We start from the raw sequence: 22240 nt of genomic DNA on the forward strand, positions 1-22240 counted from the left end.
GATCGGACATACTCCGTTCATGTGTAGAGAATTTTGATCGGACAAAGTGCCACGCATGCTCAGATCAAATTCCTACACCAAAGCTATTGGCTACTAGCATGAACGCAGTCTCGTTGTAACGAAATAACGTCATCACGTTCTGAATGATCGGATTTTCCGACAACTTGGTCCGACCGTGTGTATGCAACAGTTTTGGACACGATCCGTCGGACAAAATCCGTGGGACAAAATCCAACGGATTTGGTTGGCAGAATGTCCTACCGTGTGTACAAGGGCTTAGACTGTTTGTTTTCAGCAAACTGTTTGCGGGCTTTCTTGTGCATCATCTTTAGAAGAGGCTTCCTTCAGGGATGACAGCCATGCAAACCTCTGCAGCAATGCTGTCAGCACTCATACGTCTATTTCCCAATGACAACCTCTGGATATGATGCTGAGCACGTGTACTCAACTTCTTTGGTCGACCATGGCAAAGCCTGTTCTGAGTGCAGCCTGTCCTGTTAAACCACTATATGGTCTTGGCCACTGTGCTGCAGCTCAGTTTCAGAGTCTTGGCAATCTTATTATAGCCTAGGGCAGGGGTCTTAAAATAGTGGCCCTGTTACTAAACTACAAGTCCCATCATGCCTCTGCCTGTGGGAGTCATGTTTGTAAATGTCAGCCTTGCAATGCCTCATGGGACTTATAGTTTAGCAACAGCTGGAGGGCCACCAGTTTGAGACCCCTGGCCTAGGGCATCTTTATGTAGAGCAACAATTATTTTTTTTCAGATTCTCAGAGTTCTTTGCCATGAGGTGCCATGTTAAACTTCCAGTGATGAGGATAAGAGAGTGAGTGCGATAACACCAAATTTAACACACCTACTCCCCATTCACACCTGAGACCTTGTAACAATAATGAGTCACATGACACCGGGGAGAGAAAATGGCTAATTGGGCCTAATTTGGACATTTTCACTTAGGGGTGTACTCACTTTTGTTGCCAGCAGTTTAGACATTAATGGCTGCGTTTTGAGTTACAGCAAATTTTCACTGTGATACAAGCTGTACTTTCACTATTTTACATTGTAGAAAAGTGTCATTTCTTCAGTGTTGTCACAATGAAAAGATATAATAAAATATTTAAAAAAATGTGAGGGGTGTACTCACTTTTGTGAGATACTGTACAGACAGTATATACACACTTCTCTTCTACCTCCATCACAAACTTTCTTGTAGAACTACAAGTCCCAGGACCATCTAGCACTGACAGGATGGTTTGACAAAGGAGTAATCAGATCATAGCAAATGAACTTTACAGGCAAGGACTGTGGGCCTCTTTGGTAGTATAGCAAAAAGAGGTCTTTGGTGATAGTTTCCTGTGGCTACTGCTCCCAGTACCACCTCTTCAGGCACTGCCTGCCCATCTGGCTGCAGCTACCCTTTTCACTAGCCCTCCTGGCTACTTCTCCACAGTCCTACCAGACTCACTCTGCATCCATCCCAGAATGCTTGCACCCAGTCCCTTCAGGCATGCCTCTCAGTACTCTCACTGTAACACTTACCAGCCCTCTTGGCTGTCTTCTTTGCTGTAGATTTGCCCAGCAGTGTCCTCCTCCTCTCCTTGCTTCCATGTCTCCTGGTCAGGAACCCAGGCCTGACTTTTCCCCCCTCCCCCAGACTGGGGAGCTACTCTCCAAGGCCTCCACAGCCCAACACTCTATCTCAATCTTCCACCGAAACTCCACTGCCTCCAGCTGGGCTGACCCTGAGTATTTGAAGGCCAACCCAGAAGGCCATCCCATCCATTGGGGATTGGTCAGGGCCCTCAGATACTCCAGCGAGCTCCTCCTAGACTCCTCCCAACTGCTTCTGGAACCCTCTCCAAGATTCCAGCAAGCAGGGAGAAGTCACCAGAGATGCTGTTGCTGAGTCATCCAGCCCTCCTTCAGTCACTCAACCCTGACCCAGAAAAACACACAGGCTTGCTGGCAGCCAAGCCTGAATTTACCTACACTAACGAAAATCTAAGCTTAACACTCTAGCCACGCTAGGGATTGCTACAGATAGCAGATATCCCATGTACTATACCAAAAGATGAACTTTGGGTCCTCTCTTGGCATTCTTCTGTTTTTTTTCATCTCCATCTTCATGTATATGTGGCCTCTGTAAGTGCCCCTAACCATACACACATATTTAAAGGGAAATGATAATAATTTGGGGTTAAAATGATTATCAGTTTTGCTCTTAATTTGGAAAAACAGAGTAATTAAAAATATATTTTGTACTATAAAGTGTATACAATCTTCTACAAATACACAACAATTATATGACATAGGATACCTCAAGCACTAGGGGTTATCTACAGAGAGAGCACAGCAGTAGGAATGTCCTTGCAAGCACTTTGGACAGAACCATGTGGTAGGAGGGAGAGGGAGGGAACACTTCTGTGAAGAGGAAAGAGTTACTGCCTGATTTATTCACTTGTGTATTGGGTTACTGAGCTCTGTACATGACAGAATCAAAGGAGAGCTTGATAAACATGTGAAAGGAAGCAGAAAGCTCCACCTGCTGGGTGAATTTACAAATACAGAATATTCATATTTACTATGTAATATTTACCCAACTAAAAAAAGGAAGACAAATATTTTAAAACTTTTTTTCTGAGTAAAATAAATGAAGAAAATCTGTACAAAACCTTTACATGTCACTTCTGAGCAATGGCATATGTCATTTTTAGGATCTCCTATTTAATGGAGGTAAAACCTTACATGGTGAGATGTGTGATGGGATGAATATTACATCATCCACTTTGAACACCATTATTCGCTACCATATGCCCATTTGTCAGAGAGGCTAATTGAAGCAACAGGGACTTGGTATAGCTAATATTATATGTAACTCATGGTGGTGTAATGACACTATGACATGCAATGTGGGATGTAAGGATGAGCCGAACACCCCCAGTTCGGTTCCCACCAGAACTTGCAAACAGGCAAAAAATTTGGACGAACACTGTTAAAGTCTATGGGACATGAACATGAAAAATTAAAAGTGCTAATTTTAAAGGCTTATATGCAAGTTATTGTCATAAAAAATTTGTGGGGCTGGTAGGGTTGCCACCTTTTCTTCAAGTCAAACCCGAACACTTTAGCGGCATTTTTTTTTTTATAGTATAAACTATACATATATTTTGCTATTAAATAACATTTCTAATCATATTAAGTTAAGAACAAGAGTCCCCCTTTACATCTGAACTTGCAGAGTTCCCTTTCACTGTAAGGGGCGACTCTGCAGACTATGATGTAAGGGAGAACTCTGGGGACTCTGACCTAAGGGATGCTCTTGGAGCCCATATTTAAGGGGGATACTGAGTACTCGGATGTACAGAGAAGACTCTGATGTAAGGGGAAACACTGTGGCCTCTAGTGTAAAGGGGAACTCTGATGTAAGGGGTGCTCTGAGAACCCTGATTTACCTTAGCGTACTCACTCAGAGGCAAGAGAGAGAAGGGGGAGAGTTCAGTCACAGACAGGGATGGATGGTGAGCTCACTCACCCCTTGGCAGTCAGCACCTCTCATCCAGATGTAGCTGAGACTGCTGGATTTCACATTTCCGGCCCCAACTTACTTTCCTATTCTAAGGCACATCCCTGGCAATTGGAGTGTGGGCAGACACAGAGGGGTAGGGGTGGGAGGGAAGAGGAGCAGATCGAGCCCTCTCTTGTCTCCTGTCTGTGTGTGTGTTTGGGGGGGGGTGTTAGTGTTGGCTTTGGGCAGTGTAAAAGAGAGTGTAAGCCCTTGTACACATGGTCGGACATTCCGACAACCAAATTAATTCCGGAAGAGGTCCGGAAGTGATGTTGCATACACATGGTCGGACTAAGTTGCTGGAAAATCCAATTGTACATAACGTGATGGCGTTATTTCGTTACGACGGGACTACGTTCAGGCTAGTAGCCAATAGCTTTGGTCTAGGAATTTGACCTGAGCATGCGTGGCACTTTGTCCGTCGGAGTAGGCTACACATGAGTATGTCCGATTGGAGCATTTTGTCGGAAAATTTTACCGGCAAGTTGGAAAACTTGGTCCGTCGGATATTCCGACTGAAACAGTCCGATGCAGCCCACACACAATCGGAATATCCGACAAAACGGTCCGATAGGAAACATTCCGACGGAATCTCCGACCGTGTGTACAAGGGCTAATAGACACTCTCAGCTTAGACAACTGCAGCCAGCAACTCTGCTGGAAAGCCATAGTCCAGTCTAAATAATGTGTCCGGGTTTCAGGTGGTCTGAAACCCGGACACATGATTGCAAACCAAAACTGTCCGGGTGAATCCTGGACAGGTGGCAACCCTAGGGGTTGGGTCCTGCCCCAGGGGACATGTATCAATGCAAAAAAAGTTGTAAAAACTGACTTTTTTTTGGGAGCAGTGATTTTAATAATGCTTAAAGTGAAACAATAAAAAATAGATATTCCTTTAAATATCATGCCTGGGGGTGTCTATAGTATGTCTGTAAAGTTTTCCCGTGTTTAGAACAGTACCACAGCAAAATTACATTTCTAAAGGAAAAAAAGTAATTTAAAACTGATCGAGGCTGTAATGAATTGTTGAGCCTTGGTAATAAAGATAAAACTCATTGAAAAAAAACCTTTGGGTCTGCTATGAATATTAAGGGGAACCCCGAACCAAAAATGTAAAAAAAAATTGCGTGGGCGTCCCCCTAAAATCCATACAAGGACCTTCAGGTCTGGTATGGATATTAAGGGTAACACTGCGCCCAAAAAAATGGAATAGGGATCCCCCCAAAATCCATACCAGACTCTTCAGGCCTGGTATGGATTTTAAGGGAAACCCTGTCCCAAAATGTTAAAAAAATGTTGCAGGGGTCCCCCCAAAATCCTTACCATACCCTTATTCAAGCAGCAACCCTGCAGGCCGCCGGAAAATGGGGGGGGATGAGAGAGCGTCCCCCCTCCTGAACCCTACCAGGCCACATGCCCTCAACATGGGGAGGGTGATTTGGAGTAGCCCCTCAAAGCACCTTGTCCCCATGTTGATGGGGACAAGGACCTCATCCCTACAATTTCCGATGGTTGTGGGGGTCTGTGGGTGGGGGGGCTTATCGGAATCTGGAAGCCCCCTTTAACAAGGGGACCCCCAGATCCTGGCCTCCACGGTTCCACACCTTTCAAATTTGCTGCGAACAATGCATGATGTTCGTTGTTCGCCAAACGTCCGAACAACCAAAGTTCGGCCTGAACCTGTGCTCGGGCCAAACCGTTCCCCCACCCCTAATGGGATGTAGGATATAGGTTTCTATAAGAGTAGAGTGTTCATCGTCTCTTATGAACACTTTAAGATTATTCATTGAATTGGTCTGTATGTCCTCCAGCTCTTCAAAAGGTCAACATTCTACAATTCCAACTTTTAGGTGGAGTGTCAATCACTGAACTAATTGTGTAGTCCCAGAATAAGCAGGCACTGATGGACTCAGCTGGCAGCACTGATGGACAGGGAGAGAAACCACTTCCAAGCTGTGTTATTGTGCTGCAGGTAAGCATTCTGTACAGTACACCACCTGAGTGGTGTAATAGGCAGAACCAAGTCATGAGAGTTCCCCACCCATGTTCCCATCTGACATACACTTAGGTAACTTCCCACTTGTGTAAGGCTGACCGCAGGTCAGCCTGTGTTTGTAGGAGGAGTCAGGCTGCTTAATGCCTGCCCTCCTTTTCCTCCTCCTCCTCGTGGTCGCTGGCTCTTGTGGTGACGTCATTTCCGGGTCCTCGCTGTGCAAAATCGGTGGCTGTTCCTCTCCTCTCTCTGCGATCGTGTCAGGCGCTGCTGGGAAGGCCAGCTGCCTGCCATCTTGTTGCCCCTGGTGTTGTCTGACGCCTCAGGGGGGCCCTCCGCCTGCTTCTCCTGGTGCCGCCTGCTCCATCCCGCGATCGGAGGGAGGGGCGCCTGGTCGCTTTCGCCTGTGCTCGTGGCCTGGGGAGAGGGGGGGAACACATCCGTCCTCCCTCTTTGTCCCTGGTGCACCAGCGTCAGGGGGGAGGGGGGGTGTCTCTATGCTGGCACCCCTCCAGTGTTGTGTGGGAGGGGGTGTCTCTATGTTGGCACCCCTCCAGTATTGTGTGGGGGGGTGTCTCTATGCTGGCACCCCTCCAGTATTGTGTGGGAGGGGGGTGTCTCTATGTTGGCACCCCTCCAGTATTGTGTGGGGGGTGTCTCTATGCTGTCACCTCTCCAGTACTGTGGGGGGGTGTCTCTATGCTTTATCCCCTCCAGTATTGTGTGGGAGGGGGGTGTCTCTAGGCTGTCAACCCTCCAGTACTGTGGGGGAGGGGGCCCTGGGGGATGTTGGGAGCTGAGTCAATTTACATTGGCACGTCCAGGAGCCGTGCGGGGCGGGGTTTCGATTTGTGTCATGGACTGTGCTGGTGCCGTTGTCTCCCGCTGGGGCTCCTCTGTGGCACGTGTATGTCCCGGTGCAGTGTTCTCACGGTAGTGGTGGGCTGCAGTTGGGGTTGGGTCGGGGAGTCATGCGGGTGACTGTTTTGTGGTGTAGTGTTGGCATTTTCTGTGGGGGGTGGGGGGTTGCAGGTAGGTATGGTCTCATGCAGTTACGGTTTCTCATGCAATTTATGGTTTCTAATGAAATTTGCAGTTTCTCATGCGATTTGCATTTCTCATGCAATTTACGTTTCTCATGCAACTTACGGTTTCTCATGCAATTTACTTTTTTTATGCTATTTAGGGTCTTCATGCAGTTGACGTTTTTCATGAAATTTACGGTTTCTTGCGCAATTTACAGTTCTCATACAATTCACGGTTTTATGCGATTTACGGTTTTCATGAAAGTTACGGTTTTCATACAATTTACATTTCTGATGCAATTTACGTTTTTTATGCAGTTAACGTTTTTCATGCATTTTACGGTTCTTAGGCAATTTATGCTTCTCATGCTTGTACGGTTTTCTCAAGCAATTTACGGTTTCTCATGCAATTTTATGGTTTCACATGCAATTTTTTACTTCTCCTGTCAATTCATGTGTTTCCCATGTTTCTTTCATCTTTCATGTTACGGTTCTTACGTTTTCCCATGTCTTCTTATGTTTTCCCATGTTACTCACGTTTCCCATGTTACTCACGTTTCCCATGTTACTCACGTTTCCCATATTACTCACATTTCCCATGTTGCTCACGTTTCCTTTTCATATGCCTTTAGTTTTCTGCTTTTCCATTAGCTAGTGCTCACGTCCAGGATCTGTCATGGTTGCAGTTCCGTAGGGCTGAGGTGTCATTTTATATTGATTGTTGGCCCACTATCTTCTCGCCTGTGTTCCATATGTCATACATGCAATTTATGTTTTCTTGTGCCAGGTATTCTTCTCATGTTCTTGTGTGTCACGTGCCTCCGGTGTTTCTTGCTTCTCCGGTGTTTCTTGCGTCTCCGGTGTTTCTTGCGTCTCCGGTGTTTCTTGCGTCTCCAGTGTGTCTCACCTTTCATGTCACATGCATTTTTTCATGTTGTTCCTTTTCGCTGCATTTCCGTTTTGCTTGTGCTCACATCCAGGATCTGTCACGTCTAGAGATCTATACGGGCTGAGTTTTCGTTTTTAATTGGTTGTTGTCCCACAATCTTCTTGCCTGTTTTCCATACGTTATACGCGCACCATTACACATTTACTACTATCAACCATGGTCTTTGGGTAACTTAGCCCTGAGTGTTCATTTTTAATTTCCTGTCTTGGCGCTGCAGGTTGCTCGGACTTGCTTACGGCAAATAGTAGGGTGGTGTTATCATTAGGTTCACTTTCATGCGCTGTTGGTCTTGTCATGACTGCACCCACGTTTCTCATATTGGTCAGGTTCCAGGGGTGTTGTTAGGTCATGAGCTGATGGTCTGTTATGTTTCTCAGGTCATTTTTCACACAGCTGGGTTGTCCAGGTTCTTCCACTGCAGGTTACCCATCACGTCTATGGGTTTAACAGTTTGAGGTGATCGTTTTTAATTGGCTTGTTCAGTGGCAAGTCTCCTCATCTGTTTTTGCGCTGCTTACATTTCATACCAATCTCTCGTTTCTCATGCAATTTACATTTTTTTCATGCAATTTTACGTTTTCTCATGCAATTTACGTTTTCTTGTGCGATTTACGTTTTCTCATGCAATTTACGTTTCTCATGCAATTTACGGTTTCTCATGCTATTTACGTTTCTCATGCAATTGATGCTCCTTATGCAATTGACGTTTCTCATGCATTTTGTGTGTCTCATGCTTATTGTTGTCTCTATGCCATCTCACGGTTTCATGTTTCTCTCGTTTTTCCAGGTTTCTCTCATTTTTCCAGGTTTCTCTCATTTTCCCAGGTTCACTCTCGTTTCCCGTTTTACTCTCGTTTCTCATGTCTCAAGAAGCGCAGATTGGGGGTTTTAGCTTCTTTCTCTCCTTTTCCAGCTGGGGGGACGGAGCTCGATAGCTCATCCTCTCTCAGAACCTGGTCCATCCCAAGGCTTCATTGTTCACACATAACTAGCTTCAACTTTTTGCTCTGTTGGCGGTATTGTCAAACGCAGGGGGTTCGCTTTCCTGGCTTTGGGCTCGGTAAGCTATTTAGGTTTCTGTTCCCTTGCGCGTCAAGGGCAGAGCAGTTTACCCCGCTGACTGTGGTTCTTCCCTGTCCCAAATCCACACTATCTTTTATTTCCTAGCTATGGCAGGCCAGGAGTGGCGTAATAGTATGGTACCATTGGTAAGTAAGCCTTTAGGCCCAGTACCAGTAGGTACCAGTAGGCCCAGGTCTTGGATGCAGATGCTGACATCACACCTTCTCTTCAGTCTCCAGCGTTTGGGAGGCATTGGGTTCCCATTTGGCTGACACAGCAGCCTTGTTCATTTAGTTTTATTTTTAATACCAGATAGGCTCATGATACTGCTTGGGTTGTTTTCCAGGCATTCTGGGCTAGGTCCCTAGTCCTGACGGGTTTTTATCCAGTCCCTATTTCCTTTTGTTTTTTTGCCTCTTCCAGCTCGTATCGGCACTTTCCGGGCGTATATGGCTGAGACTCAGCATTTCATGTTTGTTGAAGGCCTCTGACAGGCTTTTCTTATTTTCTGCGCACTCTTTTAAGCCATTCTCAGGTGATCCAGAAGAGTAGCCCTCCTGCTGTGCTCAGCAGTTTTCCCATTGTGGGTCATATTCTTCGTGACATATTTTACATGCTCTCAGGTCTCCTTTTGCATTGGTTATCAGCTTGGAGCTCAAGGCAGCACTATAGCTGGCCTTTTTTGTGGTTCCCGGAGCACGAGAGTGGCGCTTCTGGCTCAGGGTCACGCTTATTTCTGGCCAATCAACTGGTTGGCCCCCCGGCCTTTTCTGTTACATCTACATGCTCGCAAGACGCAGCAATAGGGTCGGCACTGTTATCAGGTTCTTGGAGCCTGGCAAGGCGTGGTGCCCGGTGTTGGTTTACCAGCTCATCAGTACTACATTTGTCAAACCCTGGGATGGTCCTCTGTTGTTTTTTTCCTGAAAGCTCCCCTCTCCGCAGCCGAATGCATACTTCATTGCCGCCCCCTTGTTTGGCCAAACAGGGTCTGGACTCTTAAGCATATTTTGGCTATTTCTTTCAGGATAGGAGTAGCTTCTGCAACTTTGCGCCGGGGGCCCCAGCCCTTGTTATTTGGTAGTTGGGTAGGTGGAGGTTGTTTTGTTTCCTCTGGGCATGACCCAGAGCCACTTTTGAGATTCCACAAGCATTTGTCAATTTGGCAGGTTATGCGGTAATTCAGTGGGTAATAAATCTGGTTGGTAGCTTTCATCCTACTGTGTTTATTTTTGCCCCCTTTTAGGCATACTGACCATGTGTTCTCTGTTACTCTTTGTTCCTTTCCTTTACTATCCACAGATTGACTCTGAGTACAAGTGTAAGGCTGACTGCAGGTAAGCCTGTGTTTGTAGGAGAAGTCAGGCTGCTTAAAGCCTGCCCTCCTTTTCCTCCTCCTCCTCATGGTCGCTGGCTCTTGTGTCCCACCCATTGCCTTTTTCATTTCATTAATTTCATTTCATACTTGGGTATGCCCCTTTTTAGGCATACTGATCACGTGACCCCGGGACACACTTCAGGTCTATGTTCTCTGTTGCTCTCTTTGTTCCTTTCCTTTACTATCCACAGATTGACTCTGAGTACAAATGAATATATATTTATCTTGTATCACAGCTGTAATTTGGACCATACCACGACTATGGGTCATCCACACATAATTAAATTTTGGAAGAAAGTTTCATTTTAACATCCCAATCTGCCTTTTCTGTGCTTACTGTAGAAATAATTAAACTGCCAGGATGATAAAGAGGCTCTGCAGGATTTGTGGCGGCCCTGAGTTGTTTATTTTTAAATGGAAACACATTAATATGACGGCAGCCCAGAAATTATATTCAATTACCGGATTATCCGGACGAGGAGCGAGAGACGGAGGAGGGATAGAAATAGAGATTTGATTAGAATTCCTGGAGATATTCCATCTCATGGTTACTGTGTAATCATGCTGTGTTTGTATATTCCAGATTATGAAGAATGATCAAATAATCTTTTCTTCAGGAAGGTGAAGAGTGTCTAAGGGAAGGTCAGTAAGGACTGTACAGAGTGTGGAACAAGGACATCACAGAGAAAAAATGTAGGGATCGTACAGTATATTGGTTCTGTACGTAATGACAAATGACAAATTTGGAGCTCCTGGTATAGCACATTAGAAGCGTATTACAAGCATTTTATACATGTACAGTGCCTTGCAAAAGTATTCACCCCCTTGGCACTTTTTGGGTTTTGTTGCCTCACAACCCGGAATTAACATGGATTGTTTGAGGATTCACATAATTTAATTTACAGAACATGCCCACAACTTTGAAGATTTTTGTTTTTTTATTGTGAAGCAAACAACAAATATCACAGCTCCAGGTCGCTTTGAGCTTGCCACATGTTACCACTGGAATTTTTGCCCATTCCTCCTTTCAAAACTGCTCCTTCAAGTTGGATGATGTGCACTTGTGAACACCAATCTTTAAGTCTGACCACCGATTTTCTATTGGATTAAGGCCTGGGCTTTGACTAGGCCATTCCAAAGCATTTACATGTTTCCCCTTAACCACCTCGCGCCCGCCCTATAGGCGATTTACGGCCTTAGAGCGGGCGCTTTCCTGCAATTGGCCATCCCTGGACGTCCTATTGTTTACTTCCGCAATGCGCGCCGCCGCGGGCGCGCATCGCGGAAGTTCTGTGTTCGCCGTGTCCCCCGGGGACAGGCAAACACAGATCGCTGTAAACGGCCAATCACAGCGGCCGTTTACAGCAAGATCGGCGTGTCCAATGGGAGATGATCTCATATGTAAACATATGAGATCATCTCTCAGCGCCGCTCTCCCTCCTCACACAGACAGCGTGTGAGAGGGGAGAGATGAACGGCTGCAGCAGCCGTCAGTGCACAGAGAAAAAAAAAAAAAGTGTAAAAAAAAGTGCCATCCTGCCCCAGTGCCATCCTGCCCCAGTGCCATCCGCCCCAGTGCCATCCGCCCCAGTGCCATCCGCCCCAGTGCCATCCACCCCAGTGCCATCCACCCCAGTGCAATCCACCCCACCCCAGTGCCACCTGCCGCCAGTGCTATCTGTCCCCAGTGCCACCTGTTGTCAGTGCCATTTGTCCCCAGTGCCATCTGTCATCAGTTCCACGTATAAGTGGCATCTGTCATCAGTGCCACTTGTCATTAGTGCCATCTGTCATCAGTGCCACGTATTAGTGCCACCTGTCATCAGTGCCACGTATCAGTGCCATTTGTCATCAGTGCCGCCTGTCAGTGTCACGTGCCATCTGTTGTCAGTGTCACATGTCATCAATGCCACTTATCAGTGCCATCTGTCATCAGTGTCACGCATCATCGGTGCCACGTATTAGTGCCATCTGTCATCGGTGCCACGTATTAGTGCCACGTATTAGTGCCACGTGTCATCAGTGCCACGTATTAGTGCCACGTGTCATCAGTGCCACGTATTAGTGCCACGTGTCATCAGTGCCACATATTAGTGTCATCTGTCATCAGTGCCACCTTTTAGTGCCATCTGTCATCAGTGCCACGTGTCATCAGTGCCACGAATAAGTGTCATCATTGCCACGTATCAGTGCCATCTGTCATCAGTGTCACGTGTCATTGTCCTGGTGCTTCAAAAGTGTAATAAGTAGTCAACAAGTTAGATGTGTAATTTATGCTCCTAGAACACGTGATGGCGCTCCCTGCATGTTGGGCCTCTCTATGTGGCCAGGCTGTGAAAAAGTCACACACATGTGGTATTGTAATACTCAGGAGGAGTAGCAGAATTTTTTTGGGGGTGTCATTTGTGGTATACACATGCCATGTGAGAGAAATAACCTATTACAATGATAATTTTGTGGAGAAAAATAAAAAAAATGAAAAATCTTAATTTTGCAAAGAATTGTGGGAAAAAAATGACAACATCAAAAAGCTCACCATGCCTCTTACTAAATACCTTGGAATGTCTACTTTCCAAAAAGGGGTCATTTGGGGGGTATTTGTACTTTCCTGACTTGTTCGGGTCACAAGAAGCGAGATAGGCCACCAGTACATCAGATGTGATCAATTTTGTGCGATTCGCACCACAGCTTGTAGACTCTATAACTTTCACAAAGACCAAATAATATCCACTAATTTGGGTTATTTTTACCAAAGATATGTAGCAGTATAAATTGTGGCCAAAATTTATGAAGAAAAATTAATAATTTGCATAATTCTGTCACAGAAACAAAGAAATATGCGTTTTTTTTCTTTTCAAAATTTTCGGTCTTTTTTCATTTATAGCGCAAAAAATAAAAACCCTAGAGGTGATCAAATACCACCAAAAGAAAGCTCTATTTGTGGGAAAAAAAGGACACAAAATTCATTTGGGTACAGTGTTGCATGACTGAGTAATTGTCATTCAAAGTGTGAGAGCACCAAAAGCTGAAAATTGGTCTGGTCAGGAAGGGTGTTTAAGTGCCCAGTAAGCAAGTGGTTAAACCACTCAAGTGTTGCTTTAGCAGTGTGTTTGGGGTCATTGTCCTGCAGGAAGGTGAACCTCCATCCTAGCCTCAAATCACACACAGAGTTGTACAGGTTGTGCTCAAGAATATCCCTGTATTTAGCACCATTCATCTTTCCCTCAACTCTGACCAGTTTCCCAGTCCCGACTGCTGAAAAACATCCCCACAGCATGATATTGCCACCACCATGTTTCACTGTGGGGATGCTGTTCTTTGGGCCCAGATACAGCGTATTCTGTGATGGCCCAAAAGGTCAATTTTAATCTGATCAAACCAGAGCACCTTCCTCCATACATTTTGGGAGTCTCCCACATGCCTTTTCCCAAACTCAAAACATGCCATTTTGTTTTTTTGCTGAAAGTAATGGCTTTCTTCTGGTCACTCTGCCATACAACTCAACCCTATGGAGCTATAGAGCGTATGGCTTATTGTCATCCTAGGTACAGATAATCTGCTGTGGAACTCTTCAGCTCCTCCAGGGTTACCTTGGGTCTCTGTGCTGCCTCTTTGATTAATGCCCTCCTTGACCGGTCTGTGAGTTTTGGTGTACGGCCATCTCTTGGCAGGTTTGCTGTTGTGCCATGTTCTTTCCATTTGGTTATGATAGATTTGATGGTGCTCCTAGGGATCATCAAAGATTTTTCTAGAACCTAACCCTGACTTGCACTTCTCAACAACATTGTCCCTTACTTGTTTGGAGAGTTCCTTGGTCTTCATGGCAGTGTTTGGTTAGGTTAGTGGTGCCTCTTGCTTAGGTATTGCAGCCTCTGGGGCTTTTCACTAAGGTGTGTATATGTAATGACAGATCATGTGACACTTAGATTGCACAAAGGTGGCTATCATTTGACTAATTATGTGATTTCTGAACGTAATTGGTTGCACCAGAGTTTTTTATGGGCTTCATAACAAAGGGGGTGAATACATACACATGTGCCAATTATCATTTTTTTATTTCTGAAAAATAGTTTTATGCATACATTTTTCTAATTTTACTTTGCCAACTTAGACTATTGTATTCAGATCCATCACATATAATTAAGATTAAAAAAACATTGAACTAAAGACTATAATGTAACAAAATAGGTAAAAAGCCAAGGGGGTGAATAATTTTGCAAGGCACTGTATTTAGGCATTTTAGTATTAGCCAATGGAAAGCACCAGGGGAGGAGTCCAGCTCTTATAGGCTCAAAAATGCCTGAAATACGCCTGAAAAAACATATGAAAATGTTTGATTCAAGCATTTTCAGGCATTCCTATTGAAGTCTATGGGACCAAAATGTCTAAATCTGTCTCAAAATTAGCTCATGCGTTAGGGCCCTTTCACACTGATCGGTTTTCGCCTTACCAAAGGCAGAAGAAAGCAGAAAAGCGGAAGCAGGGCCATTAAAGAGCAAGTAAACCCCGATGAGCTTACTTCCTCTTTCATTCCCTGCAAAGGTAAAGCATAATGGACTACTATGCATCGCATAGTAGTCCATTATGTGTCACTTACCTGACACAGGAGCCAGCGAAGTCACCGCTGTCCCCTTTAGTCCGGCGCATCCATCTTCTCGGTGGGTCTCGCTGCTCCGCCGCTGTCATTCGGCGAAGCGGCGATGCGCACGGGAGCCGCGACGCGCGGCATATCGCCGCTGACAGCGGCGCGCTCAGTGCGCCTGCGCACCACTGTCTACGGCGCATGCACCGTAGTCATCGGTGCCTGTCTTTCGGCAAATATCTCCTAAACCGTGTAGGTTTAGGAGATATTTCTTGGACCTACAGGTAAGCCTTAATCTAGGCTTACCTGTAGGTCAAAGTGTGTTGTAAGGGTTTACAACCACTTTAAATCCTATGGAACCAATCTAACCAGTCAGTTGCATTTTTAAAAGTCCTGCATGCTACATTTTTGTACAAGTTTGGCAATGTAAAAAAACACAACAAAAATGTCCCCCCCCCCCAATTTATTGGTACTGCCTTACAAACTCAATCTTCTGATCTGGAGCAGTTACTGGGGTCGGAGCTGCTTAAAAATACATTGACTGAGGTCTACAAGGCTCCATTTACAGTCAGGCCTAAGCCCCTTGAAAAGTTCAGAGCAGTGGATGTCAGTGATACCCAATTTTCAGGGTGATGACTGGGATGACATGTGGGATTACCCCTTTTGCTAACTGGTGTTGGCTAAGGACCACCTCATTCGATTTAAAATCTTACACAGAATTTATTACACCTCTGCCAGGCTGCCCAAAACTTACAATTCTGATTTGGGGACTGCTGGCTTTGTAAGCAGGGCCCTCTTTAACGTGTGGCGAACAGGGCATCTGCCCAGGGCCCGGCCATTGTAGGGGGGCCCCAAAGCAGCTGAGCTGCATCTGGAGTCTGCGCTGCCTGCTGTGTTTTTTTTTCAGCCAGAGTTCCGCTCCGGCGCTTGTCACTTGCTAGCTCAGCTGCTTGCTACTGTCACTTGTTAATACAGAAGCGCTGCTCCCCTATTTACAAGTGACAGCGCTCCTCTCCCAGGTGCCGTTCACATCCCTCTCTGCTCTACACACATGGAGCTGTATAAGAGAGCAGGGGAAGGGGGCGGGGGATAAGAAGCTCCTCTACGGACATGCATATTATAGCTTCTCTTGTGCAGCCCAGCCCGCTCTGATAGTTTTTAGGCAATGGAGTCTGGAGGCGGGGTCAGGTGCTATTGGTTCAGAGGAATGCTGTGTATTCCTCTATTGGTTTCAGAGGAATGCTTTCTATTTATTTTATATGTTAATTTATGAACTTTAATTTGGACTCTGTTCTGTACACTTTGTGTTATCTTTATACATAATTTTTGTGTGTCATCAATGTGGATACTGGGGATTTCTACTATATATTTTTTATAGATTGTAAGTGGTTGCAATATCACCGTTTTCATTTATTCCATCATTATTTTTAGCGCAGCTTCATTTTTTCTATGTGTTGATTGTGTTGTATACCACTTTAAGTTGCAGCTCCTTTATTAATTTTATAGCGCGGTTTTCTTTCTAGACAATGCTGTGTATTGAATGGAGGTGTTTAAACTGAAATCAGGGGGAGGAAAGCTCCGTACTTGGGGGGGGGGGGGGTCAGGTGACTTGAATCTACACAACATAACCCAAAACCCTGCAATCTGTATATAGCGCACCCCTCCAATGTGCACTCCATCCATAGCACACCCCTCAATCTTCAACTCTGTACGTAGCACACCACTCAACCCTGCACTCTGTATGTAACGCACCCCTCAATCCTGCACTCTATATGTAACGCACCCCTCAACCCTGTATCTGTATCGAGAGGCGATCTACTACTACCAGGATTGTAGTAAACTTGTCAGAAGCTGGTAAGTCAACAATAAAATCCATAGAGATCTCTCTCTAAGGGCGTTTAGGAACAGGTAAGGACCTCAAAAGTCCACAGGCCTTGGTGTTTGCCCCCTTGTTACGCTGGCAAGTGATACAGGACTGGACATAGTTCTTGCAGTCCCTTCTCCAACCTGGCCACCAGAAAGAATGACTGATTAAATCGGCAGTCTTCTGGATCCCAAAATGTCCTGCCATCTTGTGATCATGAAAGGTCTGCAAAATCTGGGGTGTTACTGAAGGAGGAATGAATACCTTGCTGTGTGCCCATAGAAAACCGTGTTTCCTTTCCAAGGAGGATGCTGTCGTTTCAGAGAGTTGGTTAGTGGCTTGTTTGAAGGCAGTTTCTAGATCGGGCTGTTTGATTTGGAGGAAGTTATGTGGAGACAGAATAGTTGCGGGTTCAGGTGGTTCTTCGGCTTCTGGAAACATTCTTGGAACCGGGGTGGAAGGTTATATGAAAATTGAACCTGGAGAAAAAGAGGACCCAGCGTGCTTGTCGGGGTCGGAGGCGTTTAGCAGCTCTGAGGTACTCCAGGTTCCTGTGGTCTGTAAAGATCCTGAAGGGTTGAGACGCACCCTCCAGCAGGTACCTCCATTCTTCCAGTGCAAACTTTATAGCGAGAAGTTCTCGACCTCCGACATCGTAATTCCTCTCCGGAGGACTGAGTTTCTGGGAAGCGAAGGCGACTGGATGAAGGAGAGCCTTCAGCCCACTTCTTTGGGAGAGGATAGTACCTAATGCGGATTCAGAGGCGTCCAACTCCAACACATAGGGAAGGCTTGGATCTGGATGTAGGAGGATAGGAGCTAATATAAAGAGTCTCTTTAATTCATCAAAGGCTTCCTGTGCTTGTGGAGACCATTGGAATTTGACCTGCTGGCGGGTCAGTTGGGTGATGGGGGAAATAATTGTGGAGAACCCTTGGATGAACCTGCGATAAAAATTAGCAAAGCCAACAAATCGCTGGACAGACCTTTTGTCTGAAGGTGCCGGTCACTCCTGGATGGCTTTGATCTTTTGTGGATCAATTGAGATTCCTCCTGTGGTGATGATAAATCCGAGGAACTGGATGGTGTCTCTTTCAAATTCACACTTTTCTCCTTTTAGGTAGAGCCCATGTTCTCTGAGGACGAGGATGACCTTCCTGACGTGGGTACGGTGCAGTTCTAATGAATTGGAAAAAATCAGAATATCATCAAGATATGCTATCATGAAGTTGTCTAGATACTCACGGAATATATCATTGACCAGATGTTGGAATGTGGCCGGGGCATTGCAGAGCTCGAAGGGCATCACTAGATATTCAAAATGCCCGAATCTAGACCTGAAAGCCATCTTCCACTCATCCCCATCGCGGATTCGGACTAAGTTATATGCTCCCCGAAGATCTAGTTTAGTAAATATCTTGGCAGTTCTTAGGCGTTGAAAAAGTTCAGGGATGAGAGGAAGCGGGTACCTGTTCTTAATGGTAATTTTATTAGGTTCCCTGTAGTCCACGCAAGGCCTGAGAGAACTGTCCTTTTTTTCAACAAAAAAGATGCCTGCACCAGCAGGAGAAGAGGATGGTCGGATGAATCCCTTTTCCAGGTTTTCATCTATGTAAGAGCGTTGGGCTTCTAGTTCAGTCTCTGATAATGGAAAGATCCGACCAAACGGAATTTCGGAACCGGGTAGCAAGTCTATCAGGCAATCATAGGGCCGATGGGGTGGTAGAGTATCAGCCTTCTTCTTGTCAAAGATGTCTAAAAAATTATGATAGGCTGAAGGGACATGTTGCAGGTTATCAGGAATAGTCTGTATGGTTAGGCAGGAGGTGGACTTGTTGGAGGTCGGCAGGTGACAGTGCTGTGAACAGTAGGCAGATAAAGAGTACTTCTTTCTTGTTCCAGTTGATCGGTGGGTCGTGGGCTTGTAACCAAGGGAAACCGAGAATGATTGGAAACATAGGAGAATGGATAACGTCAAAGCGAAGAAATTTGCAGTGACCAGAGTCTGTGGATGTCAAGATTGGTTCTGTTACCTGGGTCACAGGACTGAAGCAGGGTAGGGAGCCATCAGCCAGATGAATCTGAAGGTGTTTTTTTTTGAGCAGAGAGGGATGTGCAGGCTCCGAGCTAGGGTTATGTCCATAAAGCAAATGTAGGCCCCAGAGTCAATGATGGCTCCCAGCCGAACCTCCTCTTCCGCCACCTGTAATGAAACCGGGAGGACAAGGTGAGACCGAGTGGAAAACGCAATCTGAGAATTCACAGCAGCATGAGGTCGGCACTTACTGGGTCTCACAGGGCAGCTGCGTAGGAAATGGCCCGCTTCACCACAATATAGACAAAGGTTGGCTTGACGCCGATGGAGTCTCTCATCAGGGGTGAGTGGAGCCCGGACCAAGCCCAGCTGCATGGGTTCGCCATCAGTAGAGGAGGTGGGAGCTGGAACAGGTGCGGGTACCGGGGGTACCCGGGGTACCCGGGGTAACATCCACATGGGTCTAGGTGACTGGAGGCATTCGGAGCGACGCCCCCGTAGTTGTCAATCAAGTTAGGTAGCCAACTGGACCAGATCTTCCAAGCAACGCAGGTTTCCATTACATCAGAGGGGGGCAGGGTCAGGTGACGGGTGGCCCCGCCCTCCTAATATAAGAAACGTCAGCGCTGGGATCCCTGCAGTGTCTCCTCAGTGGAGACAGAAGACGGATGCATAGATGGACTGTACTGGACTGAAAATCAGCCGTCGCTGGATCAGATCAGCCATCGCTGGACCCCGGAGAGATGATCATCCATCGCTGGATAGCAAGAGTGGATTCGCACCGCTGGAATCTTTTTTTTTTATTTTTTTTATTTTTAATAAAATAATTTTTCAAAAGTGTGTTTGTCTTATTTAACCATTTTTTACACTTTCTTTGTAAAATGGTAGGGGTACTTTTGTACCCCCTTACCATTTTTAAACAGGGGGGTGGGATCTGGGGGTCCCCTTGTTAAAGGGGGCTTCCAGATTCTGATAAGCCCCCCGCCCGCAGACCCCCACAACCACCGGCCAGGGTTGTGGGGATGAGGCCCTTGTCCCCATCAACATGGGGACATGGTGCTTTGAGGGGTCACAGACCCCCAAAGCATCCTCCCAGTGTTGAGGGCATGTGGCCTGGTACCCTTCAGGAGGGGGGGCACTCTCTTGTCCATCCTCTTTTCCTGCGACCTGCCAGGTTGCATGCTCGGATAAAGGGTCTGGTATGGATATTTAGGGGGACCCCAAGTCAATTTTTTTTTTTACATTTGACACGGGGTTCCCCTTAATATCCATACCAGACCTGAGCGCTTTTTTTTTTTATCAATGAATGAATTGTCGGCTCCCGTGTTGAGTGTGAGTGAGTGTTCTCTGTATTACAGGAGCCGACAATTCATTACAGCCACAAGTGATTTTAAAAGGCTTTTTTTCCTGCAGAAATTACACTTTGTGCACTTTGTGCAGGGACAGTTCTAAACACGTGAAGCATGTGCCCCTTTGCAGGCATACTATAGACATCCCCCAGGTACGAAATTTAAAGGAATATTACACTTTTATTGTTTCACTTTTATCATTATTAAAATCACTGCTCCTGAAAAAACGTCCGTTTTTAAAACTTTTTTTTGCATTGATACATGTCCCATGGGGCAGGACCCGGGTCCCCAAACACTTTTTAGGACAGTAACTTACATATTAGCCTTTAAAATTAGCACTTTAGATTTCTCCCATATACTTGTACAGGGTGTTCCGGCTTTTCAAATTTGTTTCGAACAGTCCAAATTGTTCACGGTTCGCTGAACAGGCGAACAGGCAATGTTTGAGTCGAACATGAGTTTGACTCGAACTCGAAGCTCATCCCTATTCAGGAACTACCGCTGGATGGGGTCCTGATGGTGGTTTCCGGATAACTCAGGTTAGACGGAAAGTGTTATGGGGCACTGCGGACAGCGTTTGTCTTTAAGCCTGCTTGTCGGCTTGAGGCCTATGATTACACTTGCAGAGGGACCACAGTGTCAGGTTGTTATGCTTTTCCCAGTTGTTTAATAATTGCCTGCACAGACCAATGCCAGATAATGGTTGCTATGCAGAAATTTTATATTTGTATATTTTGAGATTTCATATTTTATTACAGAATTGTTTATTGGAATTTATTTGTTTATTTGTTTAAATAAAGTAAGCTGCTACAGCCTTTTGTACTCCAACCAGTGTGGTCTCAAGTTAATGGGGTAGAAATTAAGTTTGGGGTCTGTAAGCATCATATCTGTTATACTACAGTCATGACTAAAGAAAAACATTTTTAGATTTGATTTGAATGAGTTTAGAGAAGATAACTTTCTGGTTTTCTTTGGAAGTAAATTCCAGAGTTTTTGGATCATAGCATTCCAAAAAAGTGACCTCGAGAGCAGTAAACCCATTCCCCTTCTAGAAGGGTAACTCTTCTCCCTCCAGTGAAGTCACCCCTCTTCCTCCAGTGTAATTATCCTCTCCAGAACAGTGATTCTTCTTGTTCTGGAGCAGTAACACCCCCCTCGAGTAGTGACTCTTCCCAACCCAGAGCAGTGATTTCTTCCCATCCAGAGATGTGATCCTTCCAGCACAGTAACCCATTCCCCTTTCAGAGGTGTGACCCTCCTCCAGCACAGAGACCCTCTCCCCCTCCCTCTCCCCCTCCACAGCAGTGACTCGTTCACCTCTAGAGAAGTGACTTTTCCTACCCCTCTGTTGGCTCAATTTAAAGATTCAATCAGAGGCAGAGTACCTGAAAGGGAGCAGACTCTGCTGAACTCCCTCTAGAAGACCCAATACACTGTGGGAATCCTGTATGATCAATGCTCTTTGTATTTTGATAAAAAAAAGATCATGTACACACATATACATATATATATTATATATATATATATATATATATATATATATATATATATACACACACACTATTCCAGATAGCAAGGATAGCTTGCCACACATAGGTGGCAGTGTTGTAAGTCTGCTAACTTACTGCACATTTTCATTGGCAAGTTGTACACTTGCAGAGCACTTGAAGCACAAGTTCTAGTTGACATTTTTCCAATTTGTAGGAAATCTGTGTGGCAAGCCTCTAACAAGAGCAAAGTTGCAGTGGTGAGTCTACAGCAACAGCTCTGCAAGTCACAGTGACCCATGTGGTGGGAAGACTATTGCACAGCATAACTGAACCAGAATTTACAGCAGACTTGCAGAATATTTGCAAAGAAAGTTGATCTGGAGTCATGCAATGTGGACTTGCTGCCATTGTGCAACAAACTTGTGAAGCCTGACAAGTCTAGCAATAGCTTAGCAAGTCATTTTCAAACTTGCAGCTCAATTGCTTGCTATCTGGGATATATACTGTGTGTGTGTGTGTGTGTGTGTGTGTGTGTGTGTGTATATATATATATATATAGATTAATACAAAGATATGGTCAGGAGGTGGGCAGTATAACAACACCTCACGTATGAGATACAGTGAGCCAATGGCAGATGTTGTACCTGCTGCTTGGATCTCAGACGTTTCTTGAGCTGGTTCAGCTTGAATCTGACATGTCTTTCAGTTGGTTCTTCATCTTCAGATGATTCACCAGTGGATTCTTCCTCATCCTGCTCTCCAGCTGTCTGTCCGCTAAGGACAGGGCTGGGAATCTGTGCTGGTTCAATCTTTTTGTGTTTTAGTATTTGTGTTTTAAATTTAAGAGCCTGAAACAAAAGAAAACAATTATTAGTAATCAGAGCTGCTAGTGGATGAATCTCAGATTTCCGCAGGGGAGGGGCTTATTGACTCCTAGGACATTAAAG

General features: G+C 45.5%; 1 protein-coding gene across 1 annotated transcript in view; it reads right to left on the reverse strand.

The window, feature by feature from the left end:
* Window positions 1-22240, reverse strand: part of PLCZ1 (phospholipase C zeta 1) — a 73404-nt gene that overhangs the window by 24101 nt on the left and 27063 nt on the right. Inside the window, exon 8 of the mRNA XM_077468641.1 lies at window positions 21938-22141. Coding sequence (XP_077324767.1) covers window positions 21938-22141 — 204 coding nt within the window. The remainder of the gene's footprint in view (window positions 1-21937; window positions 22142-22240) is intronic.

The sequence above is a fragment of the Lithobates pipiens genome, unplaced genomic scaffold (genome assembly GCF_037356315.1).
Source record: "Lithobates pipiens isolate NorthernLeopardFrog02 unplaced genomic scaffold, aLitPip1_a1.2 Scaffold_8, whole genome shotgun sequence".
Lineage (NCBI taxonomy): Eukaryota > Metazoa > Chordata > Amphibia > Anura > Ranidae > Lithobates > Lithobates pipiens.